General features: G+C 35.7%; 1 protein-coding gene across 4 annotated transcripts in view; it reads left to right on the top strand.

The window, feature by feature from the left end:
* LOC100377168 (F-box only protein 31-like) overlaps window positions 1-10,638 on the top strand; it is a 45,354-nt gene extending 34,716 nt beyond the window's left edge. For 2 of the 4 annotated variants that reach the window (XM_085500021.1, XM_078008042.2), the window contains exons 7-9: window positions 2,121-2,274; window positions 6,336-6,580; window positions 10,212-10,638. In XM_085500021.1, coding sequence (XP_085356147.1) covers window positions 2,121-2,274; window positions 6,336-6,580; window positions 10,212-10,368 — 556 coding nt within the window. In that variant the 3' untranslated portion in view covers window positions 10,369-10,638. The other 2 variants (XM_085500022.1, XM_085500023.1) reach the window with 2 other exon arrangements.
* Window positions 10,639-12,756: the final 2,118 nt, after the last annotated feature.

The following is a 12,756-nucleotide window of genomic DNA, read 5'->3' as shown; positions in this document are numbered from 1 at the left end:
GGTGCAACATCAGTAGAATTCCTGGGTCATGAAATTGGACACAATTGGGTGAGTCCAAGTCACGACAACATGGAGAAAATTCGAGAAGCGCAAAGACCAGCGACCAAGAAAGGTGTCCGATCATTTTTTGGGCTGGTGAATTAGTACAGAGACCACATCCCCTTATTCGCAACTATTGCAGCACCCTTGAGTGACCTACTAAGGAAAGGACAACCCAACAAAGTTGTATGGGGAGAGGCCCAGGAGAATGCATATAACACTTTGCGGGAATACTTATTGGGCAAACCAATTTTGAAGTTGCCAGACCCACAGAAACCATTTGTGTTGCGGACGGACGCGTCTCAGGTAGGAATTGGAGCAGTACTTATGCAGAATCATGGTGAGAAGCTTCATCCAGTTGCTTATGCAAGTAAGAAGTTATCCGATGAAGAAAAGAAATATTCAACTGTAGAAAGGGAATGTTTAGCCATTGTATGGGGCGTGAATAAATTTCGCCTTCCGGTATATTTAGCCGGTGTGGAGTTCATTTTGCAGACGGATCATAAACCATTGTCTTACCTTGATAAAGCCAAGTTTGCAAATGACTGAGTGATGAGATGGGCGATGACTCTGCAAGGATATAATTATCGTGTTGAGGATATTCCTGGACGAGACAATGTGGACGGGACAACCTGAGTAGATTGATGGACTGAGGAACAGTATAGTAGAATGTTATTCGTTTATGACTATATTTCATATTTTATTATATTCTACTGTATGTGATTTTCGAATTTATGTATACAGAGCTTTATTCAGTTCAATTTGATATATTGTATTGTTGTTTTATTTGAAATTATCATATTCATATTATTGACGTCGTTGCTAGTTATGTAATATTATGTTATAATATTCTTGAGAGGGGAGGCATGTCGCATACGACTTATTTACCACTTCCGTGTCACTGAGAATGTTCTAGAACCGTGCTGTGTCTGGGTGGAATATTCTAGATTTTTTTTTAGAAACTGGTTGAATAGGTAATAGAACACTGTAGGAGGCAATATAAGGTAATGGAACATTCTAGAAATTTGTAGTAAGTTCCAGACTCATTATGTATGCTGATGTAATGGTCTATTTATAGACAGTGTGGGTATATATAGGGGAGTTGTTCAGCACTGAGATCAGATCGGAGATCTCTTTGAATTGTATTGGAGTTTAAGTATCTAGTTATTGGAGTAGTGGAGTTTTACCGCGTTATTGTACTTGATGTTTGCAGAGTATAATAATACCAGTACCAGTTGAAACCTCATCTGTTGGCTCCGTGTTCGTATTTTATCATCGCCGCCAGGGAAGTCTTTCTGTTACTGTTGCCATTTTGGTATTTGAACCATCACACCTGTACTATACCAATTACGGTAATATTACGTTGCGTGTGACACATACATTTATCTAGTCTTATCGCCCTCGAGTTTCCAAGCAAAAATATGTCAATGCCAAAAACAACCAATCTTCGCCAAATCTTCTATGATTTTTTGACAATATCATTTATTCAGTCCAGCGGTTAGATAGGTTATTAATTAGCGATGCTTGAGGAACCAAAATTTACGATATAAATCACTCTGGAGACAAAAAATCGGCGATAATTGGGTGAGAAACTGAATTTCAAAAACATATTTTATATATATTGTATATAATTAAGCCAAGCAGTATTTCTGTATCTTATCTCATACAATAAGTTGCCTGTATATAGTTAAGATGATACTGTTAATTGTATTAACTGTGATTAACTGCAATACATGTACATCCAAAAATGTAATTTAGATTTTGTTTTGGCACTGAATATGCCATAAACAGCAGCCAGTAAAGTGAATTCTTTTGACTGAAAATATAAATGAGACAGATAAAAAAAAAATAGCTCTCTCTGTACTAAGTAGGAGTCCAAGACTCATCCTAGGATAAAGAGCGAAGTTAGTTAGTATGAGTTAGTATGAAATATTTGTTTATAAATACTGAAAAATGAACTTAAAATGAATACATCAAGTAAATGACACACAGCATATCATAACAAGAAGACAGATATTTATGTCTTTCTTCCTTCTATCATTCAAAATGGGATTTCATAAACAACATATTTTTCTTCACAGAACAGTTTGTTTGTATAAAAGAATTCATTTACCAGAACCTATGCACAATGTTCCTATACAGCCAGGATTGTTTAAAGGTACATATGGCAGTCATGGTGTTGAAGTTGTTAATCTCACCTACCAAGATATGCAAATACTTGGCACTAAGGTCACTGTGAGTATATAGACAAACTCTCATGATTGAAGGAGAGCAACATTTTAAATTCATGAAGATTTAAATTCTCTGTTTATGTGCTTTTACACTAAATGCCAGCAATTACATTAAAAGTCAAGATTTGCTATAACATTATCTATATTTATCTATTGGTTCCAGAATAGAAAGTCGCCAAAACATATTTACATGTACCCCGGTATGTATGTGTGGGTGTGGAATGCAGTGTCATGTTACCAAGTGTTCTTCAGTCTTTCTACAATTCACTTTTGTGGTTTATTGAGGTGTAAACTTGCAATGACACAGTTAGCCTGGTAGTCTCAGATGTAATCCAGTATGTGATGATGGTCATTTAATACCTTCACATAAATGATTCGCTGACACACGAAACAAACTCGCCTCACACAACAATCACATGGGATTTCAGCTGTATATAACATCACAAAATGGTTCCCCAATCCACTAATCAGTGTGGGAGGGAGGCATCGAATTGCAGTTCGATCAGATTGCGAGCCACAAGGGGGGGGGGGGTAGCATGAGAGGGTGCCGTCTGATCTGGATGGAAGGTTTAAAGTCAGTCGCCTGTAGGCCATCGTCGAAGCAACAACGTCCCTTTTACAAATAGATGGATTAATTTCAGCGATTTATTTACAAAACAATCCTTAATGCAACTTAGAAACCTTACCGTACATAGGAATATACAGGCCCTAAAATTTTGTCTATTTCAAAACAATTTAACTGACAACCAGTTTGACGCTACTAGTTCCTTGCAGCCCGGCGTTCTACATGTAATTTTATTGCATTCAAAATTGTTCTATTTCTAATTGCATGCGCACACACGCACACTAATTTATTTAAATGAATACTAATTAGGTAACTTGTCACTGATTAAAATTATTGAAAACATGCACATAATTTTGAGCAATAGTACTAGAGTGAGATATAAACGTGCCTCTGAATTCTCCATGAATTTCATATGTTTCTATGATCACATTAAAGTGCCTGTGAAATGGCTGCTATTTTCACGCCTAAAATTATCCATTGATACATAAATATTATTAATTTTTATGTTTCTAAGCATAAATAATTTTTTTTAAGTGAAAAAATGTGTTTCAAACTTAGTCTACGGAAACTTTATTTTTGTGTATTTTAAAACGAGGCTCCTCATTAGCTTCTCATTTGCATACAGAAATTCCCCTTGTGACGTCAGAAGGGGAAGTCACTGGGCAGCTTGCATTGCCGATACGTGTAAATAAGACAAATTTCTTGTGCTGTTTTCTCGTTTTTGACTAAATTGCCACTTATGTACTTGTTCGTTGAGGAAGAATGGACCATAACGAACACATAGTATCAAGTTTGTTGCATGGGGTTGAGTCAGATGCGAAATATGTCCGGTCTGGTGTAGCTAGTCACCGTGGTCGTCACCGTCACCGTCACCGGAGCACGTTTGTACACTGTCGCTGGACTCCGGCATTGGACAAAATCAAATTTGACGCCTGAATCGTCTTGTTATTTAGCAGGTTACTAGACACTTTTGATTTATAAAATAGAGAAATAATTTTAAAAATCGACAAAACAACACAGTTACTAAATAAATGACTGCCGCGTTGTAATGGGTGAAAGCTTCGGGTCATGAGGGGGACAAGTGCGTGAATGGCGACGTTTAATTGGATAACAAAAATAATTGAGAGCGACTCACATACAGACAAATTCAGAGTGGATTTTGCGTGATTTTCATGATTACGACATCATATTAAAAAAATACATTGACAGCTCAAGCCCGGATTCTTATTCCGTAAATTATTACGCCGATCAAGCTGCAAGTAAAGGCAACAAACGTGTGAATTCAACATTCAACACCAATAACCGAACAATTCAGACACTTTTAGCCTGCGAAAATGAAAACAGCCTGAGGGCTGCGTAATTTCCTGTTTGTCCGACGCTTCGTTTTTGTGTCATTATCAAAATTACTGTTACCTTTTACATAACACGGGTGGTCTTTATAAAGCGATAATCGGGATCTCAAAAAAAAATCAAATCATTTGAAACACATACTCGACGTCTCTCTCCTTTCTGAAATCCGTCTCAGTGATCATGGGCTGGTCCGGAATCTATTTTTTCGAAAACGTTTTGTATTGTCGGCGTTTCTCGTTAAAACCTAGTTGTTTTGTCATGGACAAGGACAGTTTTTCATAAAACAAAAAGAATCTGACGTAAGTGGACACTGCATATGACGCTGTTAGGAGGAAGTCCACCCCAACCTTTTCTCGTTATTTTCACGGCTTTCGTCCACCGATTTCGCACCTTCGAATCGATTGGAATTGTGTAAATACTTACACTATGACTACCGGTATACGCATTACTGCAACCGCCCACAACACAACGTTTAACCATCATAAATGTTTGTGAAAACAACTTCTAAAAATTCGCTCTCTCAAAAATAAAATAAAATAAAATAAAATAAAATAGACAAAAAAAACGCGATTAAAAAATGTATATCGTTTGAAAGTACAGTTGTACGTTGAATGACACAGTGATATAAAAGTACGGCCCAGGGGTATGGCTTCCTCTCATATTTTTGCATTCGGTGGCGCACTTTCGGCAAGAGTCGGAAATCCGGAAACAGTCGGCAGTTTCAGGATAGGTGGGCGTGGCTACAGCACGGGTAATATCTCAAATTTACTTGGATACGAGTAATCATTTTCAGCAAAAAAAATCAATAATCGCCCATTTCAGTGGGACACAGCCCTAAAATGGGAAGCGTATGGGTGGACATTGCACAGGCACTTTAAAGAATAAACCTGTGGTTACTTTCAACAGTTTGCTAGAAAAACATGTCTCAAAAAACACTTTCACAAAAGTTTTTAGATTATTTTTTTCAGCTTGTAATGATAGAATCAGTCAATTTAGAACTATGGAGAGCATGTTGGCACAATTTTACTGAAAAGATGAGTTTTTCATTGCTCATGAATATTAATTTATGCAAATGAATGATTATTCCAACCAATCGTGTCATGCAACTCCAAGAAATAGAGCCCCAAGACTGCAACATCCTAAAGTCTATGTCGAGTATGAGGTGCTTCTTGATAATATTTAACTAATCTTTTTAGCTCCGCTGTCGACTTATCATATGAGTGATTGTCCGTCGTCCGTGTCATTGTTTTACTTTTTAGACTTCTTCTTGAAAACTACAAGCCTGAATGCTTTGATACTTGGTGTATATGTACCCTTGGTAGACCTCTCTTAGATTTGTTCATTTCATGATATCTTCAATTCTCTAATTTTGGTGAATATTTTTGATGTTTTTGGTAAAAAGTGATATTTTCGACTTCTTGTTAAAAACCAAAAGTCCGATTGCTATGATATTACATATATAGGTACTACATGTGGACCTCTCTCAGATGTGTTCAATTTGTAATGATATTTTTAGTTCTCTAATTTTGATGAATATTTTTGTAGTTTTTGGTAAAAAGTGATATTTTCAACTTCTTGTTAAAAACCACAAGTCCGATTGCTTTTATATTACATATATAGGTACTACATGTGAACCCTCTCAGATTTGTTCATTTTGTAATGATATCTTTAATTCTCTAATTTTGGTGAATATTTTTGTCATTTTTGGTAAAAAGTGATATTTCTGACTTTTTGTTGAAAACCGCAAGTCCAAATGCTTTGATATTAGATATATAGGTACTACATGTGGACATCTCTCAGATTTGTTCATTTTGTATCAATCTTCAATTATCTAATTTTGATGATTATTTTTGTAATTTTTGGTGAAAAATGATATTTTTGAATTCTTGTTGAAAACAGCAAGTCCCATTGCATTGATACTATGCATATTGTTCATTTTCTAATGATATCTTCTGTTATTTAATTGAAATGTACATTGCTAACAGTGGAGCTATCTCAGCCGACAGGTTGCTTGTTTTGATAATTAATCGTTCCTTTTGTCAAATTGATGATTCGATTCATCCAGATTTCAAAGCCCCTCTTAATGTTGCAATAATTTGCTTAATATGTGTACTTAACAAGCATTTGACTATATGCCTGTTTTGCTGCAGGGTGATCCTAATGTACCAGCGTGTCAGCTGAGTATAGAGGCAGATCTGAGCGAACCTTTGAGGCTTTCACTAGAACAACAGCAAACATTAGCCATATTAGAACTTGTCGACAAAGAAGATGTGATTGTAAGAGATCAGGGTCTAGGTGAAGAACAACCATTCAAACTACCACATGGTGTGTCTGATAGGGGTATGAATCATATACAAGACCGTATACATAAAACTATTACTACCTGCAGAGCTCGGTAAGTTTGTTTGGCCATCTGCACTTGCATCTGTTTTTGATCACCTTCAAACTTGTACATTTATTACACAGGTAGTGAAGGCGAGTACTTATGTTGGTGATTATGTTCTCTAAAGGTGGACAGCAATTTTAACACTAATGTAAATTGTTTTTTGCCAAACTTTGAGGCAAATTTGAATTCTGATCATACATTGCATAACATACTACAAAAACAAAAACAAATGCTTTAACAGAGTCCTAATTGGTATTCCAGTCAAAAGTGTTAGAGAAATCAATGTCTAATGGTACAAATCATAGAGATTGGGTACTTCATAGTGGTGCAATAATATTCATAATAGTGACGTTTAGTGTGAAATATCTCCAACTGGTATTTCACACTAAACATAGCCATATGCATGACAAACATCATCAGTCTCTGTGTGCTTGAATAGTATGTAATGAAATTGGTGCGTCAGTACTGTTTTTATCACTGCACATGACGGAAAATATATAAATGAATTTTGATATTCAAACATGTGCGAAACCAAATCGTTTTTTTCTGAGATGAATGAGGTGATTCCATTAAAACTTTTTATGAGGATCATCCATGTTTGGTTACAAGTGCACGTTACCATACTTCCCCGGTCATAAGCCCAGGAGCCTGAATATGTAAAATCAGGAAAATTAGGGGGTGGGCTTATGCTCAAGGACCACCTCAGGAAAAATAATTTTTTGGGGGGTTAAAATTGTAAAATTTAAAAATCTTTCTACCCACAACATATCGTCTGAATTTATGGTGCAAAAATGGGTAAGGGGCTATGGGAAATCTCTGACTTGCTTTGACTGAATATGTTCAAATTTTAAATATTCATTATTCATCATGTCATAGATATACATGTTTGACGATCCTATTAAAAATGTCCAAATGATGGCCATTTTTATGCTAAAAAATCTTCAAATTTCAAGCATTTATGGATGGATTTTGTTCAAACTTATTACATACATTAGACATTACGAGTTCCTGATCCCATGTCATTTTATTTTTCAGATTGGATTCAAAATGGCTGACTGGCGGCCCTTTTGTTTTAATGAATGGGCTTCTAGAGCCATATCTCTGACATGCTTTGACTGATTATGTTGAAATTATATATATTCATTATACATCATGTTATAGATATACATGTATACATGTATTCAAAATGGCTGATTTTATTTTAATTAATGCTGTCTCAGAGCAATATCTCTCAATGTGGACAAGTACTTGTTTGACTATCAGATACAAATGTCAATCATTTTTAGTCCCCGTTCGGACACAGTCCGAAAACGGGAAATTATGTTTTGACCTCCGTGTGACCTTATCTTAGAATTGCCTGGACCAATCACAATCAAACTTCACACATACATCATACATGATATTATACAATGCACGTCAATTTGTATCAAATTTCAAATATTCATTATAGATAATGTCATAGATATACAGATATATTGGTTTGACGATCGTATTAAAAATGGGCGATTGGTGGCCGAATGGTGGCCATTTTTGTGCTGAAAAATCATCAAAATCAAGCATTTCCCGGCTGTTTACAGATGGATTTTGTTCAAACCTTGTATATAAGTTGGACATTATTGAACCTTGATGCACATCATTTTGTTTTTCAGATACATGTAAGATTCAAAATGGCCGACTGGCAGCCATTTTGTTTTAGTGAATGTGGTTCTAGTGCCATATCTCTGACTTGCTTAGACTGATTATGTTCAAATTTTAAATATTCATTATAAATCATGTCATAGATATACAATTATATTGGTTTGACGATCCTATTCAAAATGGCTGAATGGTGGCCATTTTTGTGTTAAAAAATCACCAAATATCAAGCATTTCTGGCATTTATGGATGGATTTCGTTCAAACTTATAACATACATTAAACATAATGAGTTCCTGATGCACGTCATTTTATTTTTCAGATCAAATTCAAAATGGCTGACTGGTGGCAATTTTGTTTTAATGAATGGGCTTCTAGAGCCATATCTCTGACATGCTTTGACTGATTATGTTCAAATTTTGTATATTCATTATACATGTATTCAAAATGGCTGATTTTGTTCTAATTAATGCTTTTCCAGAGCAATATCTCTCAATACAAATGTCAATCATTTTAATGTTAAACAATCATCATAATCATATTCCTAACATGTTTATGTTCCTGCTATATTACTATAAACAAAACTATATATCTTAAATTTGATAACTAACTGGGACTGTGCCATGCATGGCTTGTTTTTCTGTGACTTAATCAAATTTGTCGAGTTGATAGTTATTTTCTCTAAAATTCCAAAATCACAGTCTGATGTGTTCAGAATTATTTCTGGCAGATGAAAGAGCTTAGTATTGTACATGCAGGATTGTACATATTGGGTTACAGGTGCACATCAATTCAAAAACCCTGGAATGGCTTACATACTGTATATTGTTTCAAGTTACATAATTTAGTAATTCAACCAGTGAGCTGGTCTTGGCTGGGTTAGGTTGGGTGGTAGACAGTCCAGTATATTCGACTACTGTGTTTTGTTGCTTTCAAATAGCATTCGCTTTTGCTATTAACTGAATACACCCACAACTGTTTATTTTGTGTTTATTGTGTTTTAGTGTTCACAGTGGAATTTTCATGCACAGTTGTAATTCAATAAAACATTTTTTCTAGGTAATAGCAGTGCATAATCACAGTTAATATTGCTGGAACCTTCATTTTATCTTCATAACTTTATAATTAGGAGATTTTGGAGACAGAGAGTATGATCTATAAGACATCTATTGACAAGGATTAAATCATTTATAATGACCTTCATTGGCAGGAATTATATATTCTATAATGACCTCTGTTGGCAGGTATATTATCCATAATGGAGTTTATTGACAGGGATTACTGTAGAATACTTTATTTTCGCTTGGAATTTATTTTCGCTATTTTCGCTGAAGGGATGTTTCCGTGAAAATAAAATCCAGCGAATATACTTTTTTTCCTATATTTCACATTAAACTCATCAAAAAGCAGTGAAAATAAATTCCACACAAAACGCCCAAAAAGCCTTTTCAGCGAAAATTAATTCCAGCGAAAATAAAGTATTCCACAGTATATAATCTATAATGACCTTTGTTGGCAGGTATATTATCCATAATGGAGTTTATTGACAGGGATTATATAATCTATAATGACCTCTATTGACTAGGATTGAATCATCTAGCATAGAGCTTAGAGGCCATAAATGTTATATCCCATGGTCAATTTTTATGACCTGGTCCAGATCCTTAGCACAAACTAATGAAGTCTGTGCAAATGCATAGGCCAGGTTAAGTGAACAAAATGCCATTGTATTCAATGTCCATTTGGAAGATTTATTTTTATATTAATAACTATTCATTTTTGTATGCCATTTCTGACATGACAATCAATGTGAGCACATCTAGAGATATTGTTTTTGAGAAAAATGGAACTGACATATCAAATATATGCAAATACATGCATATGAGATTAGCTTAAATCTTAGTCTCTACTTGGTATAGCCTGAACATGACTTATATCATCTAATGATTTCTGTTGACAGGGATAGGAATTATATCATCTATAATGAATTATTTTTCTAACTTCAGGTATTTTGGTACTGGACTAATAGCAAGTCATGGATTCATGAATTCTTCTAGGACACCAGGTCATCTCATTGTTTTTAGCGAGGATGTGTTTGGATTTCTCTGGCTTGAACTGCGATCACTGAGCATTTACAGTCGAGTGCATGAGAAATTTGTGTAAAATATATGCAAAGTTTTATGGATGCTGAGAAACTTTAACACACAGAAATTTTAACATACAGCAATGGTCTAATGCTGTCAATAATGTGTTCACAAGATGCCCTCTAAAATGACTGTGCCTTGATTGACTGGTCAGAAATAAGTATTGTATCACACAAATGACGAACTCTGCTCAAACTTACCCACTTACTAATCCATAATGTAGATATAAACGGTTTACAGCATCTACAATTGTTGAACATGTATATAATAAATAATATATATAATTTCACATCTGAAAATCTGGTCTGTACTTCTTCATAATGTTGGCAAAGTTACCGTACTCGACCGCGTTAGCGCCCATGCCCGGGCAAGCGCCCACCCCCCACTTTTAAGCAATTTTATATTTGGGGTCACATTCGGCAAAGCGCCCACCCCTTCAAAATGCAACTAATTTAAAACTTGGTCTTGCGTAACGAATCTTGGTAATCGTTTTTATATGATACAGCGTGGATATAGACCGCTGTGAACATGTTGTGAATGCGTAGAACACGGTAACCGTGCGTAAACTACGCTTCGACAATGACCTGTTAATACAAGTAAAATGCGGTAAATATTTCATGCCATATTCAGTTTACCTCTCAAAAATGGCTAGTTACTAGTTTTTTGGAAAAACCATGTCATTTATTCGCTGAAATAAATTCCAACAGATCGTACTTCGACATCGATAATTCACTTCCGCATTGCGTTACCGGAAAGTCTTCGGGAATGCAACACAGCATTCTGATTGGTAAATAACCAACTTGACCCATTAGGTCAAAGGATGCTGCTGCAGGTCAAATGCAAATGCATCATGGCGGAAACTGATTTTCATCGAGAGTTTGCGTACGATCCAACACCTTCATCAGTGGAGATAATATGACAATTTTGACTTCGACTGTGTTCCAACAGACTCAAATGTTTTTAATTTCATAAATTCTGGTGGTACGTAATTAATATTGTAATAAAATGTGCATATTTGTTGTGATCATTTTTGTTTCTTCCTTGTGAAAATCAATGACGACTCAACTAATTTCGTAATTTGATTTTCCCTCAAAGACGTAATCTGTCACTTGATGAATTACATTTTTTATTTGCACTCTTTTTCGAGGGGGGTGCTCACGTAAGCGCCCACCCCTAAAAAATCGTGATTTTCTGAGTTGAGGCCCCTGGGCGCTAACGTGGTCGAGTACGGTAGATGAAAAGCCTTAAAAATTACATGGAAAGTAGGGACTGCTATTCGTGGAAAGCCTGCAAATATGCATGCAAAATGGTGTGAAAAGTTGCTAAAATTATGTGAAAAATCTTGGAAATTGCAAGCAAATTAAAGTTACATGGAAAGTCTGTATTTCTGCCAAGTTGCATGAACATTTGGCAAAGTGACGTGGCAAGTCTGTTGTGTGCAAAATTGGTCAAAATACATGCAAGTCTGTAAAGTTGCATGCAAATTAAGTAAAGTTACGTTTTAATAACGCAAAGTTGCGTGCAAAGTAAGTACAAAGTAAAGTAGTAGAATAGTTGTGCAACGTGAAACTAGAAAGCAAAGTAGTGAGATGGTAGTGCAAAGGTTGAAATTAGAGCCTGAAGTACAGGAATAGTGGTGAAAAGTGTGAAACTAGGCAACAAAGTAGTGGAAACATGATGCAAAATGTAAAAAAGAAATGGTAGTCAGTGGAATAGTGGTGGGGAGAGTGTGAAACTAGAATGCGAAGTAGTAGCAAAGTGTTGCAAAGTGTAAAACTACAGTGCCAGATAGTGTGCGGAGTGTGATTCTAGAACGTAAAGTAGTAGAACAGTGGTACAAAATGTGAAACTAAAGGGTAAGTAGTAGAAAAGTAGTGCAAAGTGTGAAACAAGAGTGCAATTTCACAAGGCGGAGTCAAGTGTGGCTACCAAACAAGGCTGTCCTCGTGTTGTGGGTTCTGCTACTTTTTAGCAATAATTGTGAATTATACATTTTGTATACAAGCAATAACTGGTGACCCTGGTGTAGTCGGTGTGAACATACAACAGACGCAATCATATACTAATCTTTCTGCATTAGTTGTGTACAAGCTTCAGACAAGGATGTCCAACGTGGTCACGCCAGATTGAATTGCCAAGAGCATGTGGTCAAGGCGTAGTTATATAGGTATCAATATCAAGGTGCACATGCTCGGTATTCAAATTTCCCTGACAAGACTATCTGTTCCCTGGGACATTTCAACAAGGGGTGTATGACCCATCATTTATAACAGACACTTAAACAACCCAAGTATATAATGTATCTAAGCATCTGTACAGCATTTCTAGACACCCTGTGACATCCACCCTTTCTAAGGTTCAACCATGTTCTAAGGTTTAACCCACACAATACACAAGGTGTCAGTGA

This window comes from Saccoglossus kowalevskii, chromosome 6 (genome assembly GCF_978046115.1).
Source record: "Saccoglossus kowalevskii chromosome 6, keSacKowa6.1, whole genome shotgun sequence".
NCBI lineage: Eukaryota > Metazoa > Hemichordata > Enteropneusta > Harrimaniidae > Saccoglossus > Saccoglossus kowalevskii.
Note: the sequence above shows the minus strand (reverse complement) of the source record. Positions and strands in the feature narration are given on the sequence as shown.